Source organism: Haliotis rubra, unplaced genomic scaffold (genome assembly GCF_003918875.1).
Source record: "Haliotis rubra isolate DU_JTF1 unplaced genomic scaffold, ASM391887v1 Scf70, whole genome shotgun sequence".
In the NCBI taxonomy this organism is placed as follows: domain Eukaryota; kingdom Metazoa; phylum Mollusca; class Gastropoda; order Lepetellida; family Haliotidae; genus Haliotis; species Haliotis rubra.
The window spans coordinates 1,479,155-1,500,499 of record NW_025767413.1 but is presented as its reverse complement, the minus strand read 5'-3'; the positions used below and the strand labels follow the sequence as shown (position 1 = coordinate 1,500,499).

Here is a 21,345-nt window from a genome sequence, read left to right as displayed (position 1 = left end):
AGTTTTAGGATGTGGAAGTTTAGGGATATAACCCCAGAGTGGGATTTGGCTGACTGGGATTAGTCTTAGATAACACTTAGTTCAGATGAGCCAACAAAATGCTTCTAAAAGATTATCGCTTCCAGTGATTATCACCACTACATATACTAGGGCTGGATATTGTCCTGATTCTCATGCTGCGATATATTGCAACAATTTAAGAGATATTGCAATACATATTGTGGTATACTGACTGGAAGGTTTCTGCCCAATAGCTCTCTGTGTGCGACATCCTCCTCTTGATTGCTGTTATTGGTGGGAATCCTTAATTCCCACTACGGTTGAATATTGCCGGTACTTTCCTTCACACTGAGTAGCATTTTGAGAAATTTCCTATGTACCTTCTCTATACATTCTGCTGTCATCCACCCCCATATTTCGCTCCGATAATGTAGTACAGGGCCTAGATTTTCGAAGCTCTCTTAGTGCTAAGATAGTCGTAAGTTAGCGTTAATGTATGACACTTACGACTATCATAGAGCTAAGGGAGCTTCGAAAATCTAGGCCCAGGTTTTACACATGTATCAAAATGTTCAACAGATGATTTAATATCAAGCTGGTGTTTCCTTATATCCGAAATGAGGGCGTTTGCAGTTTTTAATCCTTTTCCTGCTAGAGCTTTCGTTGTTTTATGAAATTTTCCGTTAAAAGATAACAGTAGTCCCAAGTAGTTGAATTCGTTCACAATCTCTATTTGCACATCCCTGTAGATACAGGTTTCCATTTTCATAGCAGGCGACTTACGGAATATCATGATCTTCGTCTTGTCGGTGTTAAGGTTTAATCCCCACGTTTCACAATACAAACTGAGTCTGTCAATACTTGTTTGTAATCCAGTAGCTGTTTCACTCAACATTACCACATCGTCAGCAAATAGTAACACATACAACATTATATCTTCTATACACAGCCCCGAGCTCATATCTTCTTGTAGTCTACGTTCTAAATCTTCGATAAACAATGAAAATAGTATTGGTGATAATATTTTGCCTTGTCTCAGCCCTGTTGAATAACTAAACACTGGACTCAGTTTATTTTGTAGCTTCACTTTCGATTTTACTTCTTCGTACATACTCTTGCATATTTTCTGAAATTTTCCTCCAATACAAAATTTCACACTCGTTTCGTATAAGTCATATAATAATCTCTATTTAATACTTCATACTGACATCATCCGACATCAGCTTATCTACGAGAGGAAAAAGGACTACATAACCCTAACCAGTGACCTAATTAGAGACTGTGTACACCTAGGTATAATGATGAATGGTCTACAGTTCGTGGAAGTTGAACCCAAGGAATGCCTGAGAAGCTGGCAGATGGATGTAGGCAGAAGTATAGAGGTCGGTGCCCTCAAACCTCTAATTGTTGGCGAACTCCATAAGCTGGGGTGCCTCTCATTTGCAATCATGGTGAAAATAGGGTTTGATGTACCGTGGGATGGGCACACTTGGAATTACTTTGATGGTGGACGAGCAGATGTATATCATCACGGGGAGATAGATATGCTTGTCGACAACTCTTTGCAAATAATACAAAACACCCTACTACTCTGCGCATGTTCCGGGTGGGTCGAGGGTATAATCGATGAGGTCTATCTAGATATTTACTAAGGATTTTATGGCGCCTGATGGTTGGAGGAGTTACCTCCCTTGCCGGTGATAACAATGCCTACTGTCCGAGAGCTCAAGCATATTGCGAGAGAACGAGGCGTAGTGGGGTACTCTCGATTGAGGAAACCCCAGCTGTTTAGCTTACTAGACATACAACCCCCTCCAACGGTGAAACAACTCAAACTCCAAGCCAGAGAACATAGAGCTGGGGTTGGCTGGTTATTCCCATATGAGGAAAGCCGGGTTAGTCGCACTGTTGCACGCCCCCGTACAACGACCCATGGTAAAACAACTCAAACAAGAAGCCCGAGAGCTGGGGCTGGCGGGTTATTCCCGTATGAGGAAGCCCGAGCTCGTCGAACTGTTGCATCAGCACAGAGTCGTCGATCTACAGTTCGTGCGCACTGAACGCGCTGTAGGTAATTACCTGAGATGCTGGCGCATGCATGTAGATAAGAATATAGACATCGGCGACGGCAAGCCGGTGATCGCTGACAAAGTTAATGAGGAACTGAACGATTTGGGAAGTCTAAATTTTCTAAAATGGTAAAGATGTTGCTCGATAAACAGCAGACGGACGGTGCCGTTGAAAACGTTCAGCCTTACTTCCGGGGTAAACAAGAAGTCGTGACTCATGCTGAGACTATAGACGAGTCCATCGATACCAGTCTTCAGCAAATACGGGAATATTTGGAGCGCTTCACGCACAGGGGTTCCGAGTAGGCCATGGGTAAAATCGATAAACTTTATCTAGACATAGCTTACTATGTACCGTTCAGAGGCGGATCGTACCTAGACTTGCCAGCCTACTACAAGGTAAAACAAGCCATGGTCAACATCAAAAACAGAGGGGATGATTGCATGAGGTTAGCGATCAGGTCAGCCTTGTTTCCGACCGACGTTAATTCAAAGAGACCTACGAGCTATCCCCAAGACGACGGGCTCAACTGGGACGGTATAGACGAACCCACCCTCATATCTCAGATCACTAAAATCGAGAAGCAGAATGCCATAGCCATCAACGTCTTTGGGCACGAAGGCAACAAAACGATCGTGCACAGGATCAGCCCAATAAAGGGTCGCCGCGTGATCAATATATTCATGATTCGGCGAGGTGGTAAGTACCACTACGCGTGGATAAAACACTTCAGCAGGCTGTTGCACGACCAATCGAAATACGACGGAAAAAAACACTTTTGTGAACGATGCCTTCACGGCATTTATTAGAATCCCACTGGGAGGATTGCCTAGGCGTGGGGCAGACGGCCATACAAATCGACATGCCCAACGAAGGCGACAATGTCTTAAAATTCACCAACCATAAGGACCAGATGCCAGTGCCTTATGTCATCTACGCCGACTTCGAAGCCTTGATCAAAAGCGTTGATATCAGTCCGACCCCCAACACGCACAAAACGCAGGAGCACGAGGCCTGTGGGTTCGGATATGTGGTCGTCCGATGTGATGGGGAAACGAAAACTCCCGTAGTGTACAGGGGTCCCGACGCGGCTGAAAAGTTTCTAAAGTGCTTGCAATGGGAAGAGAAAAGCATCAGGAAGAAATTGTACAATATCGTTCCCATGCGTATGACCCAAGCCGACCGGCGAGCTCACTGCTGCAGCACTCACTGCCACGTGTGCGACGATATCGGGAACTCCTCACCGATTACAACAGAGGCACCGCTCACAGCGCGTGCAATACCAAGCTCAGAATCAACCCCAAGACAATCAACATCCCCGTGGTCTTTCACAACTTGAGAGGGTACGACTCTCATGCAGGCCATCGCGAGAGTTGACGGCAACCTGACGTGCATCCCCAACAACATTGAGAGATACATCTCCTTCTCCCTGAACGGCCTGAGGTTCATAGACTCAGTTCAGTTCCTGCTGTCGTCTCTCGACAGTTTGGTCAAGGCCAACGATACCTTCCCCATCACTGATCGATACACCAACACCGAGACTCGGCCCCTGCTGATGAGGAGGGGTGTTTACTCCTACCAGTACATGGACAGCTGGGCCAGGTTCGCCGAGACCCGACTACCCCCCATGAGTGAATTTTACTGCAACTTGACCGACTCGGCCATCACGGAGGGCGATTACGACCACGCCCAGAATGTGTGGGAGAAACTGGGTTGCAGGAACCTGGGTGATTACCACGACCTGTACTTGAGAACGGACGTACTCCTGCTGGCTGACGTGTTCGAGACGTTCGAAAGACGTGTTTCAAGCAGTATCAACTCGACCCTGCGTGGTACTACACCAGCCCCGGTCTTTCTTGGGATGCCTTGCTGAAGAAAACCGGAGTTAAGCTGGAACTCCTCACCGATTACAACATGCACCTGTTCATCGAGAAAGGATTGCGAGGTGGGATTTCCATGGCTGCCAAACGGTACGGAAGAGCCAACAATAAGTACGTGAAGGGCTACGATGCTAGCAAACCAATTAATCATCTCCTCTATCTCGACGCCAACAACCTGTACGGTTGGGCTATGAGTCAGTATCTACCCACCTGGGGGTTTGAGTGGGTGCCTGAGATAGACGTCATGAGCATACCGCCGGATTCGGGGGTAGGTTACATCCTCGAAGTTGACTTGGAGTACCCAGCAGCATTACATAAGTCACACAACGGCTACCCCCTGGCCCCAGAACGTTTGATGGTGAACCCGGACTGGATGTCCGATTACCAACAGAGGGTGGGGGGTAATAAGCTAGCCAACGTCGAAAAACTCGTACCTAACTTGATGAATAAGACCAAGTACATCGTTCACTATCGCAACCTGCAGCTGTACCTGTCGCTGGGTATGAGGCTGACAAAAATGAATAGGGTGCTCAAATTCGCCTAAAGCCCCTGGATGGAGCCCTACATCAGAATGAACACGGACCTGCGAAAGCTGGCCACCAGTGACTTCGAGAAGAACCTCTACAAGCTCATGAACAACTCGGTGTTCAGTAAGACGATGGAGAATTTGCGAAAACGCGTGACTGCGAAGCTGGTCCGAGCGAAAGAGGAAGACAAGCTCAGGAGACTGATAGCCAGCCCGGCATTCAACCAGAGCAAGATGTTCACCGACGATCTGCTGGCCCTACATATGAGGAAGAGCCACATCAAGTTCAACCGGCCCGTCTACGTTGGGATGAGCATCCTCGACCTCTCCAAGCACCTGATGTACAACTTCTACTCCAAGAGCTCAAGAAGCAGTACGGCGACAGGTGCGAAGTGCTGTACGTGGACACGGACTCCCTGCTGATGGAGATTCGAACCGAAGACGTGTACGAGGACATGGCAAAACACATCCATTTATACGACACCAGTGACTACCCCAAGGACCATGCCATGCACAGCACATAGTACATAGGCTTGAGGCCCAAGATGTACTCCATCCTGAAAGCCGACAATAGCGAGATCCGGAAGGGGAAGGGTGTCAAGAAGTACGTGGTGAAACAACACATCAAACACGCCAGGTTCAAGGAGGCCCTGTTCAGGGCCCGCACCTTCAGGCATCAGATGAACACGCTGAGAAGCGAAGGACACAGGATATACGGACTGACGATAAACAAGACGTCCCTGTCACGATGGACACGAAGCGTTGGATAGCCGCTGATGGAATCAACACGTATGCGTGCGGGCATGAGAAAATTGAACCAAAGACATAGCCGTATGTATACGATGTCACGGAAAGAGAGAAATTTGGAGGCTATTTACTGCAGCCCGCGTGAGTACTGGAAAGGAGCGAGCGCCATACATAAGCTTGCCAAAATGGCGAGAGTACCCCCGGACGTGGCCAAAGCGTGGCTGGAAAAACAAGCCCTGTGGCAGATCTATTTACCGGCACCATGCTACGTGCCTAGAAGAAAGTTCGGCATTGCCGTATCCAATAGCGTCCACCAGGCCGACCTCCAGTACCTACCCCACGACAAGAGGTACAAGTATGCCCTAACTGTCGTGGACATGGCCAGACGCTACAAAGAATCCGAAACCTTAACCGCGAAAGACTCGGCCCAGGTAGCCCGCGGATTAGAACGCATATACAAGCGCAGCCCGCTGACATGGCCCATGGAACTGCAAGTCGATCCCGGAAGGGAGTTCATGGGTGCCGTGTCACAACTGCTAACTAAGCACGGCATCCAGGCCAGGCGTGGTGCGGCCGGGGCTCATCGCAGTCAAGCCATAGTCGAGAGATTCAATAGGACTTTGGCCGAGCGCTTATTCGGGCATCAGTATGCGAGAGAGATGGCCAATCCGGGGAGATGATCAACGGAATGGGTAGCCCGGCTACCTCAAGTGGTGTCGGCTATCAATAACGAAATCACTCGGCTCACCGGCAAGAAACCGGCCGACGCTATCAAACTGAAATCAGGGACGGCCGAACCAGGTGCACCATCGCGTGGGAAGGAGAAACAGATACTCGACCCCGTGAGGTACCTCTACCAGCCGGAAGAACATGAAGGGGACACTCGGAAACGAGCCACCGACCCGACATGGTCAGTCAAATCTTACAACATAGATAAAGTGGACATCAAGCCGATGAGCCGAACTTGTACTACTTGAAAGATGGGCCAAAAAGAGGTTTCGTCAGAGAGGAATTATTGATCATACCAGACAGCACAATGTTACCCCCCAAGCAAAATATTTAACACTTACCTTGTCGAGTAATCCCAATTGTATCCTGTAACCAGCTCATAGGCGATTCACATTAAACTGTTTCGTCAAGGTCAACAGGACATAGGGCGACAATAGAATCACGTGATCAGGAAAGTGTTGGTTCGCGGTCATAGTGACCAGGAAGTTAACTGGGGGTTCAAACAGTGGTACACACACTAGCGGAGAGAGATAAGGGCCTGACAAAAGCTTTATTTCATAAATGAAGCTTTACAGAATCTGTTGTTTGAACTGATCTCGTACTGCTATTGTATATACTACTAAAACACAATTATCACTTATTCATGGCATATAATATACACTGCTGATTATGAAAAAAACATATAAACAAAATTATAAGCGTACAATCGCAAATCAAAAGTGCAATATTTTGTACTTGGGTTTGTTTCCTAAGAAACGAAGCAGCCGGAATACCGAACCCAGTCAGAGCGGGTGGGTGTGCACTCAAGTGTAACTGCTGGTTCATTTGCAGATGCCCTCGCGGCTCTTTGTGTGTGTACATAGAGATGTTTGGTTTTGTAAATACATGCTCATTTTTTGTGTATAGCATTTTGCAATCAACAGGCATCATAACATGTCATGTGTACAAGTACACCTGCCTGTGTGTGTAATTACATAATGTGACAGAGACCGAACTCAAATGGCATGTGGTCAGTGATCGAAGTTGTGTATTGCATATTGTCATTAGCAGACAGGCAGGCAGACACATAGGTGTCAATAAAACAGACATTGGGTTTTGTCTGTGACAGCAACATAGCTATATCACAGTTAGAAATTCTGTCAACGCTAAATAATGACATTGCTTTTAAGTATCGAACTGAGAAAGTGACTCGGTAAGAAGAACGTGTGGTGAAATAGACAAATGAAATTATATAAACAGTTAAATCGGTAATCTACTGTCATAACATAAAAAGCTCGCGCCTGTGAAATATCAACAGAACGTTAGAAAAATAGCTCACACCAAAGCCTTCACCGAGTATTCACCGGACAACCCGCTTCCAAGCTGCGTGAACCTATTTCACTGTGCATGTGCAATGAGCGCAGCCCAGCTATTGAAGCCACTTTTCCCCGAAGCGCTGGGGGAAAATTAGTGAATCATTTGAACTCCGATTTCACGTTATTTTTCAACTTTATAAGTTGAATTTGCATTGTTTGATGATTTGTTTTGGTAAGTCCATACCGAAAGGTATCAGAATCTGCAAAGTTGTGTTTTACGTTGCATGTGACCTTTAACAATATTTTCTAAAGATTTTAACAGTTCATGTCTTTGAATAGTATACAAAAGACATTCAAGGAAGTAATTAAAAGCATTCTCATATCCATGGCCACATTCACATGATGCATCAATGTTTACATTAATTCTAAATAAATCATAATTAGGTGTACTCGTCATATATCTTATTCTTGTGTGCCAAACATTGCCCGGTTGCCTGCTACAGGTGGGAGTAAATCCTGAAGAACAACTGGTGTTGTTCTTTTTAGTAGGAACTTTAATTTCCGAAATCCTCCAATCATTTTCTAAAGATGTCTACTGTATTTTACGATGTTTTGAATATGATGATGCCAACTCCCGTTAGAAGAAAAGGTCAAACCCAAATGTTTATCACAATCAAATTATATTGCAGCAGGGAGACTATATGTTGTAGAGTATCCCTGATTGCAGCAATCAAAATTCGAATTAATGTCTTTTCGGCCATCTTTCATAGTAAATAATATGGCTTCAGTGTTTTTAGTTGCACTATTCCATCATAATATGTGGGTAACAAGTAGTAGTTAATCTGTTCGTTGAACCGTAAATGTTGCTGTTTTAAGGCGTCTGCGAACTGCCTATCTACGTAATGGCACGATACCAATGCCAGACCTCGCAAGATGTATATCATCAATCATCACAGACTTTATAAACCAAAATATTTGAGAATCTTCTTCGCAAAACATGCTTACAAAACAATGACCTCAGCCTGTTACTGGGGTCAACTAGTGAGCTTAAACTCCTCTCAGTGATCGGGAGACGTGTATATGCTCCCCGTGAACATCATAAACAACAACAGAGAAAAATAACTTTACAATGTTTAATAGATCTGTCGATCACCATAATCACTTATACATAAACTATTGCAGCAATTAAATTTATCTAGAACTACCAAGTTATAACATTTTATGCTTTTATGAAAATTAGCAGCGCATCTTCAAGCTAACACAAACATTGACCACTCAGACATGTATTTTACACTTTGACATCATAATAAGTAATTAGTCACACTTATTGGCGTCATATCTGAAGACAGATGACCCCTGATGTATCAGAGCTCATTATCCAAAATAGTTTCAATGAGCCTGGGCTTCCGTTTTTAACACGTAGGTGAATTGGTTTGAAAAGTGTATAATGCAAGTACTGATTTACTTGCACACTGATATATACTCAATGCATTTGTTGTTGATATTTCAAATAGAAGTGTTGACAAAGTTGTTTCATCAAGGTTACAATATTCAAGACCTTGGTGTAGCTTTGAACACTTTTGTGGTAGACCAGTGGAGGAAATTTGAAGCTTTTGTAACCAAAATCATGTCCGATTCAATCCCCAGTTACATGTCAATCTTCAAACAGTGCTTTGTTCCTCATCTTGGACTTCTGTACCATTCTCTGGACTTGGGCGTAATCTACCTCACTCTCCTCCACGTCAAACACGTCACCTACAGCAGCACTGGCCACGGAAGCAGGGCGAGCATATGTGAGATCCGTTCTCCTGTACTCGGCCATCTGGGAAATGACCTTTGCCTTATCACTCACATCTCCCATACTGGCATCGTTTCTCTCAACTTCTTTGTTGTAATACCTTTCCTGGCCATTTCTGCAGAGAGGTGTAACTCCATTAGGTCTTCGTCGATTTCAACACCTGCATCCTGTAACTGTTTCATGGCTGCACCAACCTCTGTCTTCATCAGATGTTCCAGTGACATCTCCTCTTCAGCACCACAAACAATGATCTTGGCGAGGTTGTTAGCAGACGCAAGAGGAACATACTGACCCCCAGTAATGTAAGCCAATCCAGTGAAAAAATCCTTGTAGGGTGATATGCTTGGTTCGCAGCCAGCGACATAAAGAGTGATTTCTTGAGATGCGAGTTTATTTGTGACTTTAAAGGGGTTGTGCCCGAGAGGACAGCCCAATGGGAATCCGTCCCCATCAGTTCCAAGTCCATGTGGTGGTGCATCAGCAATCAGCACGGCTATTTTAGTCGCACTACTTCTCCAGGAGAAAGTCAACAGCGCTTGCAGTCCGTCAGCCACGGCCTCTGGTTCATCACCACCACCACCGTCGGCTGAGCAGTCACGTAACCACGATTTCATATTTGCGATCTGGGAGGTGAAGTTATGCGGCTTGGTGATGAAGGATTTGTCTTGTGGTGGATGGTCTCTGTACTCAACTAAAGCAAAGTGGACACTTCTCCCACCCGCAGAGGATATTTGATCAATTATATGCCTGATGTTCTCTCTTGCAGAATCAATATACGAACCCATACTGCCCGTGCAGTCCATTACCAAAGCAAGGTCCAACAAAGACATAATTATAAATATCCTTTCCAGAAACAGCTCAGTGTTGGTTATACTTTCTTTATCAGCGACGTCTCACAAAACGTCCCAGAAAATCAGTGTGTAAAAGTGGGTGGGTGTAAAGTTCTTATACGGGATATCTTCTCCAATATTTCCTGGTTCTTGGAAACGTAAAGCTAGTTTCGTTTTAGCCTTACCGTAATGAACATAATTTCACTCGACAACAATGCACTTTATGGTAGGTTTTGCTACATTTATGTATAACTTGCCACGATCAAAATGCAATCCAACATGAATTCAAGGTCTACTTCCTGTGCTGTACAGAGATGAATCCTTTAGCAAAGTGACGAACATAAACGTGCTGATAGACATGTTACTTGCCGCTGTATACCACAGCTAGTTGTAGATATGGGCCTATATAAGGTCGAGTGTTTCCTGTAGAATTCTGCCATTCTACTTGGACGACGCTGCAAAGGTATGGTTTCTCTGCCTGCCTGAAACCACACAACGCGACATGCAGTCACTGAAGGCAGCCTTCAAACAACGTTTTCGGCGCTCCTTTGACGTGGTTCTTCTACACATGCCACAGAAGGAGCAGGAAACGATAGAAGACTACATCACCAGGGTGCAATCATCCATGTTGCACTCCACATTGCCACAATCTGTGATAGTAGCTATTGCAATCAATGGGCTACTCCCACAGATTAAGCAGTGGGTGTACACGAAGGAGCCAGCAACCCTGGACGAGGTTCGCCACCAGGCACAGCTGGCTGCACAGTCGCAGGCTCCCAGCACAGCAGAGGTCGGCTTGGTCCAACAAGTTGAACAATTGACAAACTTCGTGGCCATGCTGATCACAACAAACAGGGCCTGTGCTGTACAGTCAGCAACTCTTTCAACTGGTCTACAGCAGCAAGAGCCCTGGGAAGACCACCACAGACAACAGACACCTTCCCCAGCAACACAGCAACAGTACCAACCACCACAACCAGCACCACAGCAGCAGCAGTACCACCCATCACCATCACCACAGCAGCAGCAGTACCACCCATCACCATCACCACAGCAGCAGCAATACCAACCACCACCATCACTACCACCACAGCAACAGCAGCCGTACCAACCACCACCACCACAGCAACAACAACACCAGCCATCTCCACAGAAGTACCACCCAGCACCAAACCAGTATCAAGCCTCACTTCATCAACCATACAGCTCAGTGCAGCAACACCCAACACCCACCACCCAGCCCCAGCAGCCGACTATCGACTCCACAGCACCTTCAAGGCAGATGTCGCAGATGTGGTGAGTTTTTTCGGTTCCCTCACAATTGCCCTCATAGAAACACAATATGCAGCTACTTCGTCCTATCACCCCCAAACCAATGGCATGTGTGAACGGAGGAATAGTGTAATAGAACAGGCTCTCCGAACATATGCTAACCCTGATCAAACCAACTGGGCAAAACTCATTCCATGTGTAATGATGGCCATGCGCAATGTACCTTGTCAATCTACTGGGTATTCCCCACACTACCTTCTGTTTGGGAAGGAAATGAATCTCCCTTTTGACACTACCTTGCTGCCCAAATCTACTCTTGGCAAGGATGCACAGGGTCATCTGCAAGATCTCTTAACAAACCTCAGTGTGGCTAAATCACTTGCAAAGGACAACATGTCTACTGCACAGGACAAAAGCAAGGGTCTTCAGGATATCAGAGTCAAGGAACCTTCCTACTCTGTTGGTGATCAGGTTCTAATGACTGATCCCACAGTCAAAACTGGCCTTTCACCCAAACTATCAAAGAAATGGACAGGGCCTTTCAGAATCATTCGCATTGGTCTCAACCACACATACAAACTACTGAATGCAAACACAAACAAGGAACATAAATCCTTCATACATGCCAACAGACTCAAGCCTTATACACCTCCCACCCCTCGTATGCAAGCGTCACAACCCTCCCAGCATCTGGCAACACCTACTCAGTCAACATCCTCACAGCCTGACAATGCACATAGACAAGGCTCACAAACAGATACTCCAACTCTGTCAACTTCCTCACAGCTAGAAAATCCTATCACAACACGGCACATGTCAAGCCAAGAACCAGATAATGAACCAGACAACACCCACACATCATCTTCCCAACAAGATGATCAACTGTATGCGGTAAAACGCATTCACAAAGCCAAAAAGTGATCAGGAGAAACCCATTACTCAATTGAATGGGAAGGTTACCCACAGCGTACCTGGGAACCTGCCTCTAACCTTAGTCCTGAAATGATAAGTGATTACCACACTTACAGAACCCGAACAGGTGACAGACGAAAACGGAAACCCAGATATTTTGCAAAATCATAGGTCATGACCTTCCATGGTATTCCTCCTGACGACATGTCATCTTTCGTCAAGGTAGATGAGCTCTGACCAACCCTTACAGGTAATCAATTTGCCTTGTGTTTTATAAGTGGCCACAACTTTCTTGCATTACGGTCATCCCATCTGACTTGCCCCTTGGTTTCTTGTTTTGTCTTAGGTCCATCATGGGGAGTCACCATCCTTTCGTAACTGCTGATATCTGTGCTTCCTGTCCTTCTGCCAGCAATTCTCATCTTTGTCTTTTACACGCAACATTCTCGACATAACAATTGTCTACTCCTAGAACTCACTTCTGGTCCTGAGTATGTCACTATTGCCTATTTCTTTTCGCTCACACCGTGTCTTTCCTACTTGCACACCAAACCGCCTTATGTCAAAGGAAATCTTCAACTCTCAGGATATTTCTTTCCCACTCTCACACTCCAGTGGCCTGATTTCCATGTCACCAATAAACTGACCGACCGTTCACTCAACATCCCCAGATCAATCTCAGTCTCCTATCTCACTTCCCGCAAATTACGCAAACTCTTCCAGCAACCGTTTACCACATATATTTTACTAGTCGACCATGGGTATTTTCAAGTTTTGGAACCAACTGGCATGTTTTAAAGGTCTTTTAAAGGGCAAATTGTTAGGGAACGCTAAAAACTCCCTCATCATTCAACCTGTCTCAATTATCTACTATGTATCTTTTTTACCTTGTTCAGGTTCCTTTTGACTTGTCCATCTTTTTAAATTGTCCCTGATTTCTTCTCGTGCAGTGTGTATTTGTATTTCAGGTCAAATAATTGTATTTCAATCCTTGTACCATAATTTTTTTAAACGTACCAACCCTATGTCCATCCCATTTTTTGTTTTAATCATTGTGTATACGTTTGTCAAGCGCTATCAGGTGCACCTCTTTGATTCTCATTGTACACCCTCGGTATTTGTAACCCTTTCCTGTTTTTGTGCTCCACAACGCACAGGGGTATTATTACAGTGCATATATTTCTTCATACATTTTTATATTTTTCACAAATTATTCATAACAAAGAAAATCCGTATACTTGCAAGTCGCAGTGCATAGTGTATCTTGTTTATAGCCCCGCATGTCAAGCGCAGTAGTAGGCAATTAGCAAACGCATCCACACCAACCTTAAACTAATTAATCAAAGATGAAGCTAGCGAGCTGTGTCGGCCCCGGCCTTTCTTCTCGGGTACACCCCTTGGTCAAGTGCAGATAAGTAGTCCCATCCCAGCAGGAGCATGTCTACCACCAACTAAGTCGTAATCGAAAATCAACTTTTGTTGAACAAGATCGAGATAACCATCATGCCATCCTCTTTGTCCTGTCGTAAATGCCATGGTCAAGCGCTGACAGATATTTTGTTAAGCAGCTGGCGCAAACTGACTGTGGCTACACCATAAAGAAAATCAAACCTTGTTAGGTAATCATCTTCTTACCACCTACCTCGTGTAGTATAATTTGTCAGCATAGGGTAGATAACGCATATGGAAACTTCAACTTTATAGAAACTTGATAATGACAAACGAGCAGAGCTGTGGGGTATAAAATCCTGGGTTCTTCCATCTCAGGCACACTTGCTTGAATAAACCCAGGAACTCATAGCTCTGCCTCCTTTCTTGTTTCAAGGTAAGAAACATTTAAGCACAAAAATGTAGCACTACAGCATTATATATATTCTAGGTCATGGCTTAACTCCGTATATGGCGAAATTGCACTTTGCCAATAGCAACACCACCGTCGAAATACACTTACCGTAGTCACCCAAATAATTCATGATAAAACAAGCTTAAGTAGTAGTACTCTAACTAAAACTAGACCTTCTGACCCCGTATTTACAACACTTGTATATCTCTCTAATATCACTTACCGTATCTACTGAAATTATTGTATTGAGAAAATAGAACGCGAACAGTCAATACCGGAGTTAAATCGTATATGTCAAATCTGAGCCCTTCGCGCCGTTTACCGTATGTAGCGTGCTCAAGGCATGTATGTTGATAACTGAAATTACTTACACAAGTCATAAATCGTTACCGTAGTCAATACACTTAGCGCGACATACCGTAATAGTCATAATTCCTACCGTAGTTAACGCAATAGGCACTACATAGCGTAATTGTCATAAATCGGTACCGTAGTTAACGCATTAGGCGCGACATAACGTAATAGTCATAAATCCGCACAACAGTTAATGAACTAGGCACTACATGCTGTAATTAAACTGTTGGGCGCTCCACTCAGTACTTGTTCTTTGCAATTGTTGTTGATGATTAATTTATCCGTCAGGTTATGTTATTTATCAGTACCGTAGTTACTCAAGCAAATGTTGTATTATTTGTATTATGTTTCTGTAAGCAGTTACCGTACATACCCTGTTGTACCACACATTGCTTCAATTACCTGACTTAGATATAAACTGTATTAGGATATCATTGATTATTATTTCTATTATTGTATGTCATTATTATGTATGAATTGATGTACTTTGAATGTCATGCAAGACACTTGCTTAATAAACCCAGGAACTCACTGCTCTGCCTCCTTTCTTGTTTCAAGGCTCGCTCCCTATAGCTAATTCCCCAAATCGAGGCCTGACAGCACCTTTAGCACACCTAGCGCTAAAGGTCGTCCTAACGGACACAAAGCAAGAGCTGTCTTAATGGTAATAATTTTTTTTTATTAATTTGACTGACTGACTGACTGAGTCTAGTTTTAGCAATATTCCAGCAATATCACGGCGGAGGACACCAGAAATGGGCTTAACACATTGTGCCCATGTGGGGAATCGAACCCGGGTCTTCGGCGTGACGAGCCAACGCTTTAACCACTAGGCTACCCCACCGCCCCTATTTATTTGATATGGCATTGTTTGTTGTCGCATACTTTTGCGTTAGTGAAACAAATGTGGACAACTTAAAGCTGATGTATGGCGTTATTACAGCAAAGGCTGAGCGGAAGGAGAAATAACATGGTTCCGGCACTGTGAGACTATTAAGAAAGGTAACATGCAGCGCAATAATATTCCAATTATGTACTGCCAAAAAATATTTTACAGTAGTGAGCTGAATAGACTTAAGAATTACGAGTTGGTACGTGTGGCATATTTGGCTGTGCTCTAAGAGAGACATCCTCGATAATCTCCAGGGTATACGTTACGATAACTCTCCACTATACCCTGGATGCATCCACGGCTTAGGGCGATGATTTTATTACCTGCCTTGGCTGGCTCCGCATTCTCACAGTAGCCAATCAGCTAAGCCGCCGTTACAACCGAGCTTGCCAGTGTCAACAAAGATTGCGGTCGCAGTGGCGAAGTTTTGTTCGCAGTGCCACTCAGATTTTTGGGAAAATAATCAAGACAAATTGACAGATCTGAAACTTTAAAAAATATATGAAAGAACTCCTTCTACTTCTTTCAGAGTACCTCTGCATCAATTGTGTTGCCAAGTTTTAACGGTTAGATAATTTAAGAAGTGAAAGTGAGTTGTGATTGATACGCTCAACTTCCCAGCGTAGGCACCTGATTGGATAAAAAGCCAGCCAATTGAGGTAATAAAATCATCGCCCTAAGCCGTGGATGCATCCAGGGTATAGCGGAGAGTGATCGTAGCGTATACCCTGGAGATTATCGAGGATGTAAGAGAGATAAAGTGCTATTCTATTGGGACAGCTAGGGACACTTGAGAGGACAAAGAGGCACCTCATCGCCCTTTGTTCACCACTGAACCTTTTAATCCCTCGAAACAAGCACCTCACAAGATCTGCCAACACCGCAGACAAGACGTAACTGATACTGGTAGCAAGAGCGAGTGCAGCTTAATAAGGCGTGTTAGCTTGCGTAATACTGCTTTCTTTGTGAGGCTCTTTTGGTGATAAGAATAATGAGTTCACGTGGACGTGCAGCACATTGAATACTCGGATGACATACTCAAGTAGAAAATCATATAACTATATAACTATATATATAACTATATAACTATAACTATATATATATATATATTACATAGATAAATAAAAACAGAATGCCTTTTTCTCCAACATGTTTCGTTCTTTACTCTTCAGGGAGAGTGTAGCGGTTATATAACTATATATATATATGTCTGCGGATCTAAGTCGACCATATCAGATTAATGTCTATTAATATATCGCTCATCTCCTACGTATATACGAGATATTAAGTACTACGTAGGGGATAATTTGTCCTACGTAGGGGAAAATATGCCTTACGTAGGAGATATTAAGTCCTACGTAGGAGATAGTGAGACCAAACATTTTTTTCACCGTGGCCCTACTACGCTTCCGTAGTACTAAACCCTAACTTGAATCTCTACATATTACTGTAAGAGACAGTTATCATGAACATAGAACCGTTCATAGAGAACCGTTCTCTGTCAAGTTTGTACAGGAGGTGGTGCGCGTGTAAACGTATGAAGTAATATCCGTTACATGTTCAACACGAATGGCGTTATGAATTAGCTTCACAATATCATCTGCGACTGAATATCTTCGATATTCACTGCGCGATCAAAGGTAACAAAGAGTTTTTAAAACTCCCAGCGTTGTTGAGTGAGTGACTCAACATGGATTTATGCATAAACACCATACAGGGCATTGATTAGATTCATGTTCCCAAAGGAGAGACCAGCACGAACAAACACAGGCGTTCACTACACGCTCTCGCTTTATGAGATATACGATGGTTGTCACAACATGTACTCGGTGAGTGTTCAATAGCAAAAACAAAAAACAGTCAGTAGTTTACAAACTAAATTAAAAAAGCAAGGGTTTTTTTATCCACTATTATGTATCATTTAGCATGTGTTAAGCTGTAGAAACGCTACACTTCAAAGAGTAAATAAGCACAAGAACTTCCATTTGTTTTCCGTTGTCAGATCACATAATGCCAATGTCATCGCTGGGCGTGGGACGGGAAGTGACTGAAAAGCAAATCAGCTCGGAATACTTTCTGTGTTTCAAAGACAGCTATTTATCATTAATGGCTGGTGTAAATCACATAATGCCAGTGTCATCGCTGGGCGTGGGACGTGAAGTGACTGAAAAGCAAATCAGCTCGGAATACTTTCTGTGTTTCAAAGACAGCTATTTAACATTAATGGCTGGTGTAAATCACATAATGCCAATGTCATAGCTGGGCGTGGGACGTGAAGTGACTGAAAAGCAAATCAGCTCGGAATAGAAGCTGTGTTTCAAAGACAGGTACTAACATGAAAGACTAGTGTAAATTTTGCAGTAATGACTTTTTAATAACGATCGAAATGGGTTGACCAATATGAATAATCTCTCCATATATGCCTATGAGTATGAAGTCAAGTACATGTAATGCCTTGCAAATGGTATTATTGATAAATATAACTTGACAAACGTTCAGCCATTATTTGGGCTGTGGGGTAGCCAAGTGGTTAAAGCGTTCACTCGTCACGCCGAAGACCCGGGTTCGATTCCCCAAATGGTTACTATGTGTGAAGCCCATTTTAGGTGTCCCCCGCCGTGATATTGCCGGAATATTGCTAAAAGCGGGTAAAACTAAACTCACCCACTCACTTCATTATAACCGACACTGTCCATGTATTTCTAGACTAATGCTTAGTGCCTCAATACATATAATTGTGATAGTAACAAACAAGCCCATTTAAATTGAAAAGGAGCCCCAGGGAGACCAGAGATTACCTGAGGAAATCTAGACTTGCTTTATTTAGGGCTTTAGCACTGCAGAGAGAGCTTGGCAGTAGGGAAAATAATGTGGTTCAGGGACTGTGAGACAGACTAATGTATTTCATGCAGCCCCGACTATTTTGCCGTCGCCCATGTCCGTGTATGAACCATACAGAGACACATACAAATTGCATGTTACAATAATGTCAGTAAAAGCTGATATCATCTAAATGCGTTTTCATGCAAGATTAAAGAGTTACAATGCCTTTAAGGAGATATGCAAATAAACGATAAGAAGGAATCTCGTAGCATGCTGTTACTCTGTAATCAACGAGTGAGTGAGTGAGTGTGGTTTGCGCCACTTTTTTGTCATATTCCAGCAATATCTCGGGGGTGGCCTCACACATTATGCAAATATGGGAAATTGAACCCGGATCCACGAGCGAACGCTTTAACCACTAGCCAAGCAAACCGACCCTCCATGATCAACGAGGACACGTGACCAGAACATAACTTGTTAAACATCAAGCACATTCCTATGGTTGTTTTCATATATGGACACAGCAGATAATTTCATATATGCTTTCATTCGGAAAGTGAAGTATGTGTATATATAAAATTTTATTTTCTAGCATTTCAATTGAAAAAACATAGTTTTATTACTTCCTTTTTAAAACTGTTTCTGAAGAGAGAATACAATGCAACCATTCTGAATAACACATATAAGATTCAGATTTAAGATTCACAAATCGTAATCGAGACGGGAAGCTATATGAGGACCATAGGAGAACACATAACTTGTCAGTTGACACGATTTATCATCAATGAAGATCTTACCGGACCCGAGCAGCGCAAGGTCGAAGGGCCCGCCATCTGGTCTTGTATAAGAAAGTTGAGGCGTCATGGGTGACCAGCGGGGTCATGCATCCTCATTAAGATGGGGGACGGGCCGGCGAGAAAGGTGGCCAACAGCACTTCGATGAAGTGTGCAAGTCTACTAAACTCAAGGTGGTGATTAATCTGAGTCAAGACAAATGAATACTATTACAGTCATGAGATAACTTGTTTGAAATACCCACAATGCCCTTGCACGATCTCATGAAAAGTTACTGTCGATAGTCATCATGACTCCATGCTTTACATATGTTAACATCAGTATAACTGTGCATAAAACTGTGTTGTTTACAGTAACATTGCGCTTTTGCAGAGATTCACATGTGATGTAAATGAACAATTTATATGATTTAGATAAATATGATAATATGCGCTCATGAAGTTGTCAGTGCCTCCCTTCACGTCTTCAGTCAGTGACACGCACCGCCAGATGTTGACGGTGAACGCGCTGCGAATGTTGTGAGGCACGTGCACGTGAGTGTGTGGGATGCACGAGCAGTGTGTCCGTGCTCTACATGCTATGTAACGGGTCTGTCTGCTACAGACAGACAACACGTACTTACAATAGATCGTCCATACAGGTAAACTGTGAGCTTCCTCCGATGATAACGAGTCCCAGTGTACCAACTTGATTTGTATGCATACTATGATTTTGCTTGCTTGGTTCCTCATTTCATTAAAATGCACATACGAATACACATTTGTTTGCATCTCTAACCAGGTGTAATCTTGAATACAAGTGGACGTTGCTTTGCATAGCATTGACTACATGCATCTAACAGTGTGTAGTATATGTGCAACATATACAGTATTGCAGTATACATATTACAGTAAGGGCTGGACAGAAGGGGAAATAATATCGGTCTGTGACTGTGATACAGACTGGGACATGGTATGGAAAAACAACAATTTGGACAACAGACCATTGTTTGGGTCTTTCAATTGTAAATATGATTCAAATAGCTTAACCTAGATTTAGATATCCTTCGAATGTACATTTGGTTGAAACTGGAAAATATACATTTATCCCGAGACAAGAACGAATGTTTACATATAATTCAAAAGTATGACAGCACGAGTGTCCATTTTGTCTTTTGTCTTCTACCCGTCCCTACTAGACGAACAACTGGTCTCTGAAATGAACATATTTTAGCTATGTTATATTGTAAAACTACATATTTTAATATGTACATTGAATGTACGTGAAGCTTGCATAATTTTTGTTTTGTATATTCAGAATACTATGAAGGTAATCAACAACATTTCAAGGTAATACAAGAAAACAAAATTTGCAAAGTTTGACTACATGAAATATACACGAATATATATTACATATATTTCGGATTATTATCTACCTGCTCTCTTCTCTACTAAAATCTCTACTCTGCTAAGTCAGGTGATGTATCATTATCTGTTGTTTCAGTTCAGCGCACTTCCTGGGCTATCCTATTACCTAAAAAGGGGTGATGAGGAGTTGTTGTTTCAACAATGTGCAGTAGTATTGGGATGTGGAAGTTTTAGGATGTGGAAGTTTAGGGATATAACCCCAGAGTGGGATTTGGCTGACTGGGATTAGTCTTAGATAACACTTAGTTCAGATGAGCCAACAAAATGCTTCTAAAAGATTATCGCTTCCAGTGATTATCACCACTACATATACGAGGGCTGGATATTGTCCTGATTCTCATGCTGCGATATATTGCAACATATACTGACTGGAAGGTTTCTGCCCAATAGCTCTCTGTATGCGACATCCTCCTCTTGATTGCTGTTATTGGTGGGAATCCTTAATTCCCACTACGGTTGAATATTGCCGGTACTTTCCTTCACACTGAGTAGCATTTTGAGAAATTTCCTATGTACCTTCTCTATACATTCTGCTGTCATCCACCCCCATATTTCGCTCCGATAATGTAGTACAGGGCCTAGATTTTCGAAGCTCTCTTAGTGCTAAGATAGTCGTAAGTTAGCGTTAATGTACGGCACTTACGACTATCATAGAGCTAAGGGAGCTTCGAAAATCTAGGCCCAGGTTTTACACATGTATCAAAAAGTTCAACAGATGATTTAATATCAAGCTGGTGTTTCCTTATATCCGAAATGGGGGCGTTTGCAGTTTTTAATCCTTTTCCTGCTAGAGCTTTCGTTGTTTTATGAAATTTTCCGTTAAAAGATAACAGTAGTCCCAAGTAGTTGAATTCGTTCACAATCTCTATTTGCACATCCCTGTAGATACAGGTTTCCATTTTCATAGCAGGCGACTTACGGAATATCATGATCTTCGTCTTGTCGGTGTTAAGGTTTAATCCCCACGTTTCACAATACAAACTGAGTCTGTCAATACTTGTTTGTAATCCAGTAGCTGTTTCACTCAACATTACCACATCGTCAGCAAATAGTAACACATACAACATTATATCTTCTATACACAGCCCCGAGCTCATATCTTCTTGTAGTCTACGTTCTAAATCTTCGATAAACAATGAAAATAGTATTGGTGATAATATTTCGCCTTGTCTC

At 43.2% G+C, this 21,345-nt stretch overlaps 2 protein-coding genes across 2 annotated transcripts in view; both read right to left on the bottom strand.

The window, feature by feature from the left end:
- Positions 1-21,345, bottom strand: part of LOC124258748 — a 57,888-nt gene that overhangs the window by 26,159 nt on the left and 10,384 nt on the right. Inside the window, exon 2 of the mRNA XM_046692830.1 lies at positions 3,809-3,811. The gene's annotated coding sequence lies outside the window, so the exon portion shown is untranslated. The remainder of the gene's footprint in view (positions 1-3,808; positions 3,812-21,345) is intronic.
- On the bottom strand, positions 8,902-10,030 carry LOC124258747. Its single transcript, XM_046692828.1, has 2 exons — positions 9,111-10,030; positions 8,902-9,069 (listed from the first exon to the last, which is right to left on the bottom strand). The coding sequence occupies exons 1-2, from the start codon at positions 9,873-9,875 to the stop codon at positions 8,902-8,904; spliced, it is 933 nt and encodes a 310-aa protein (XP_046548784.1). The 5' UTR covers positions 9,876-10,030.

Bases quoted from the DNA above. Each gene is read 5' to 3' on its own strand.
- LOC124258747 (XM_046692828.1), bottom strand. From the start codon at position 9,875: ATGTCTTTGTTGGACCTTGCTTTGGTAATGGACTGCACGGGCAGTATG. The intron at 9,070-9,110 runs GTATGGGAGATG...GTCATTTCCCAG, and splicing joins AGTTGAGAGAAACGATGCCA to ATGGCCGAGTACAGGAGAAC.